This window comes from Condylura cristata, unplaced genomic scaffold (assembly GCF_000260355.1).
Source record: "Condylura cristata isolate star-nosed mole 26May11 unplaced genomic scaffold, ConCri1.0 scaffold00041, whole genome shotgun sequence".
Classification (NCBI taxonomy): Eukaryota; Metazoa; Chordata; class Mammalia; order Eulipotyphla; family Talpidae; genus Condylura; species Condylura cristata.
Genome location: NW_004567142.1, coordinates 7,104,705 through 7,108,981, shown reverse-complemented (window position 1 = coordinate 7,108,981; position 4,277 = coordinate 7,104,705). Strand labels below are relative to the sequence as shown.

General features: G+C 64.0%; 1 protein-coding gene across 1 annotated transcript in view; it reads left to right on the top strand.

The window, feature by feature from the left end:
* Window positions 1–1,614: 1,614 nt before the first annotated feature.
* Window positions 1,615–4,277, top strand: part of ZNF784 (zinc finger protein 784) — a 5,769-nt gene continuing 3,106 nt past the window's right edge. Inside the window, exons 1-3 of the mRNA XM_012733565.1 lie at window positions 1,615–1,859; window positions 2,356–2,575; window positions 3,299–3,421. Of these exons, the coding sequence (XP_012589019.1) occupies window positions 1,615–1,859; window positions 2,356–2,575; window positions 3,299–3,421 (588 nt within the window). The remainder of the gene's footprint in view (window positions 1,860–2,355; window positions 2,576–3,298; window positions 3,422–4,277) is intronic.

The following is a 4,277-nucleotide window of genomic DNA, read 5'->3' as shown; positions in this document are numbered from 1 at the left end:
GCTGGTCCTGCCTGTGGGCCGCGACTCGGGCCCCAGAGCTCGCGCGCTGCGCGTGGGCCGCCGCGCCTGTGGGTGCAGCGCGCGGGAAGAGCAGGGGGCCCACAGGGAGCATCAGGTGGCCGCAGGGCCTGGGGACAGCCCTGCCCTGGACAGCTGCAGGCCGCCCGCCCCCCCGCAGACCACGAGTCTCAAACGCAGCCGGTGCCGCTGACTGCGCTTCAGGTGCTATTTCTCGGTTGGAGGTTTAGACGCTCGCATGTGGGGTGCTCTGGAGGGCAGGGTCAGTCTCAGCGCTATGGACCTGCCCCAGCCACTGCAGAACAGTGGGATCCCCGGCCAGGGAGTAACCGCAGGGTGCAGCAGGCCCCTCCTTGTCCCCCGCTGACCCGTCAGCAGTGGGTCTCTGTGGATCCGCCTGTGCTGTACCCCTCGTCTGACTCTGGGGAGTCCTCTCACCCCCCACATCTCTGGCCTGCACCCCAGTTCTTGTGTGCATAAACAAGTAATCTTTAAAAACAAAAGCTCTGCAGGTGAGGCCCCCTGAGGCGGCGGGAGCTGCCAGAGCCAGAGCAGCAGGTCTACAGTGTGGGGGCTTCTGGGCCTCTGAGCCGCTGGGCGTGGCCATTGCCGGACACCCTGGCGTTTCAGACAGACCTGTCCCGTGTTGGCTGCCTAGGCCGTGAGCAACCAGGGGCTTGGAAGAAGCTGATGCTGAAAACTAGAAGAAACGGAGTGAGGCTTGCACTAGGGGAGGGCGTTGCAATGCAGAACTCTGCGAGCAGTTTGCGGAGAACCTGACGGTCCTCATGCTCCCTTGTCTGATTTCAGCGCCTGGGAGGGTTTCAGAGCCACACAGAGGGTTTCCACGTGGACAACCTTAGTCCCTGCGTGGCACGCTGTGAAACCATTACTACACTTGGTACTTTTTTAAAAAAGATTACTTGTGTATGCGTGCGGAACTGGGATGCCCGCCAGAAGTGCAGGGGCGGCGAGAGGACTCCCCAGAGACGCGGAGCAGAGCAGGCAGGTCGACGTCCAAGTACAGTGCTGAGGGAGCCCCGAGGTCTGCTGCGCCCAGCTGGGGATGGAACTGGCGCTGAAGCGGCTGCCGCGCCGCCCTTAAACCCGCTGCCATCAGGGAGGGCCGGCACGTTTTCTTTTAAGATTTACTGATACACACAGAAACTGGGGTGCAGGCCACCGGTGCAGGGGGTGAGAGGACCCCCGAGAGACAGAGTGGGGAGCAGAATCTGTGGGCCCCCTGAGACACACTGCTGAGGGGAGCAGCGAGGGAACAGGAGGGGTCCGCTGTGCCCTGGGGTCACTCCCTGGTGGGGTGGACGCGGGCTGCCGTGGCTGTGCACAGCTCCTAGCGCTGAGACTCCTGCGCCCCCAGGAGGGCCCACTCCGGGCGCCTTTGGACACAACTTTGCACCCTGGGAAGGGGCAGTCACCCGCTTCACAAGTGAGAAAACTGGGGTGCCAGGACCGCTGCGAGGCCGCCCAGCGCCCTGAGACCCTGGAGCCCAGGTGCTCAGGGTTGGGCGCACCCAGGCCCAGGCCAGCCCCGAGGCCAGCCACCGGGGGCACTGCAGCCCCGCCCCCTACACCGCAATGCCCGCCCCGCCCCTGGCCACGCCCCTGCTACTGGCCACGCCCACGGCCATGCCACGCCCCCTGCCCCTTTTCAGGCTCCTCCAGGGCCACCCACTCAGGCCATCTCAACCCCATGGCAGCTGCTGCGGGACCGGCCTGCGGCGGGGGAGCGCAGCCCCCGGGAAGGGTCTGCTCCAAGCCCGGCTGCCGGCGCCCGGACAGGTGCGGGATGCCGGCCTCGGTGCCCAGCGGCCGCTGCAGGGGTGGGTCTGCGGGTCCGAGGTGGCTTATCCCAACCCCATGAGGCACCGTTCACAGCCATTAAGAGCAGCAAGCTGGGTCACCTGGGAAGGGTCTGCATCGCGCGGTGTGGCCGGGGCCACGGGGGCTTGCCTGATGTATAAGGAAGGCCCCCAGGAGCTGAGCAGTGGGGCCTTGTTGGTAGGATTGAAAGCCGGGCTGGGGAGTCGGCTGTTGTACATCCCAGAGCGTCAGCAGATGCCCAGGTCCACCTTTCCCCCGGCGTCTTCTACTTCTCCCTCTCTGTTTTACGTCCTCGCCTGACTAACGCTGTGGGAACAGTCTGCCAATACAGGCCAGGAGCGCGCGCTTCCGCAGCAGCCTGCATCATGTCGCCCGCTCCACGACTGCGTCTGTGTCAGTGTGGTGCCGCCCGATGCAGCCGCGGGCGTGAGGCCAGGGCCCCAAAGGAGTGGCTCAAAAGCGATCAGGGGACCCCCCCAGGTCTTCTGCTGCCAGTTCTCAGAACGAGGGTGCCTCTGTTGCGGGACTCCTGAGGGGGAACAAGGAGGTCCAGCGGGTCCTGGCTGGCGGCCTCGTCACCCACCTGGAGCAGACGGGGCCCCTTTCCCGGCGGCCAGGCAGGGAGCATCGGGTTCAGCTCGCGGGCAGGCAGCCGCCCGTCGAGGTTCGGCTCAGCTCGCCGGCAGCCAGCCTGCCTGTCGGGCGTGTCCCGCACGTGAGTCTTGCCTCCGGCACTGGGCACTGGCAACGAAGAGTAATTAAGTCTTGGCACCGTTGTGCCACATTGCGCAATGCCCCGTAGCCATAAATTCGTATCTGAGCAAACCTCGACGGGGTTTTCCTAAGCCTGACAGTAATACACCTGCAACTGCGAAGTGGAAACAGACCTGTCTTAAGCCGTTGGTGAAAGTATGTTTTGACCCATGACCTTAAAGTAGAGGCCAGTTGTCCTTTTATTCTCTCTGTGGGAAATGATGTTATAAAACTCATATGAGGAGCCACTGAAGGAACCTGGGGGAAGTATCACAGAGCCGAGTCACTCGGTAAAATAGTAAAAATGCTACATGTGATTTAAAATGTGGAAGTCATATGTGATAACTGCCACTTTTTAAATACTTATTTATGCACACAAGGCTGGGGTGCAGACCAGAGGTACAGGGGTGAGAGGACTCCCCAGAGACAGTGGGGAGCAGAACAGGCGGATCCACCGAAACCCACTGCTGAGGAGACAGGCGGGGTCTTCTGCGCCCGGCGGTCACTGCCTGGCCAGGGTGACACTCGGGCTCTCTGGAGGACAGGGCTGAGGCTTAACGCTCAGGCCCCCGGGGACACTGAAATGTCCTAACTGCTTGTCAGTAATCTGCGCTAACCAAGCACAGCCCTGCGCACCTGACTTGGTAGCTCTGTGCTGCTTTTCCCAGCTGTATGTGCTTTGCAGTGCACAGAGCCTGCAGCCCGCGGCCTCACACTGGGCTCTCCGGCCAGCGGCCCCCGAGGTGTTCCTGCGGGCGGGCCCACAGGGAAGGCCGAGGTCGTCCACGACCACACTGGCTTGCTGTCGGTGTGAAGACGAGTGCGAACCAGACTGGACCACGTTCTTTTCCCTTCTGGTTTTGAAGTAACTGTTGGGGGGTCTCCAGAAGTGTCACGGCCCTAGCGCCGCCTGGACCTGCTGCCCGGGCCGGGGACGCCAGCCCTCTCTGTCTCTGTACCTGTGAAAGGACACTGCCCAGGCAAGTGGTGTGTGAACGGGGGGCCACGTGCAAGGTGTCTCAGGCCTCGGGTCACCATCGGGAGGTTGATGAGTGGGAGCCGCCCTGGTCAGCCCGAGGGAAGCTTCGCAAGGGGCCAGCGTGAGTGTGATCTCATTAAGACGCTCTGCTGGGCCTCATGGCTGTCACCGAGAGGGCCTGAGTGCCACCCCGGCCAGGGAGTGACCCTCAGGGCGGAGCAGACCCCTCCTGTGTCCCTGCTGCCCCGTCGGCCACAGGTTTCAGTGGATCCACCTGATCCGTCCCCCAGTCTGTCTCCGGCCTGCACCCCAGATATTCTACGCTGACATAAATAAAACATTACAAAAGATTCTACTGCGTGCGCTCACTCAGGCAGGACGGGCGCAGACTGCCCTCCGCCGGCCGAGGCCTGGCCGCTGGTGCCCGCGGCCCGGAGCAGCCGCAGCGAGCCGCGCAGTGGACAGAGGGGTCTGGGCGGCGGCCCCGGGTGGAGGCCCGCAAGCCTTCCAGCGGGCGAACCTTCGCCGTCTCCCCACCTGCTGAGCGACTTGGGTCAGGAGCGACTCTGCGTGTGCGGTTGTCGCCCTTGCCCCACGGGAGCCGAGGCGGGTGGCGGCGGTGGCGGCCCCCTGCCCTCCCTCGTGGGGTGCCACCCCGCGCCGGCCCTGTCCGAGGCGCTGGCCG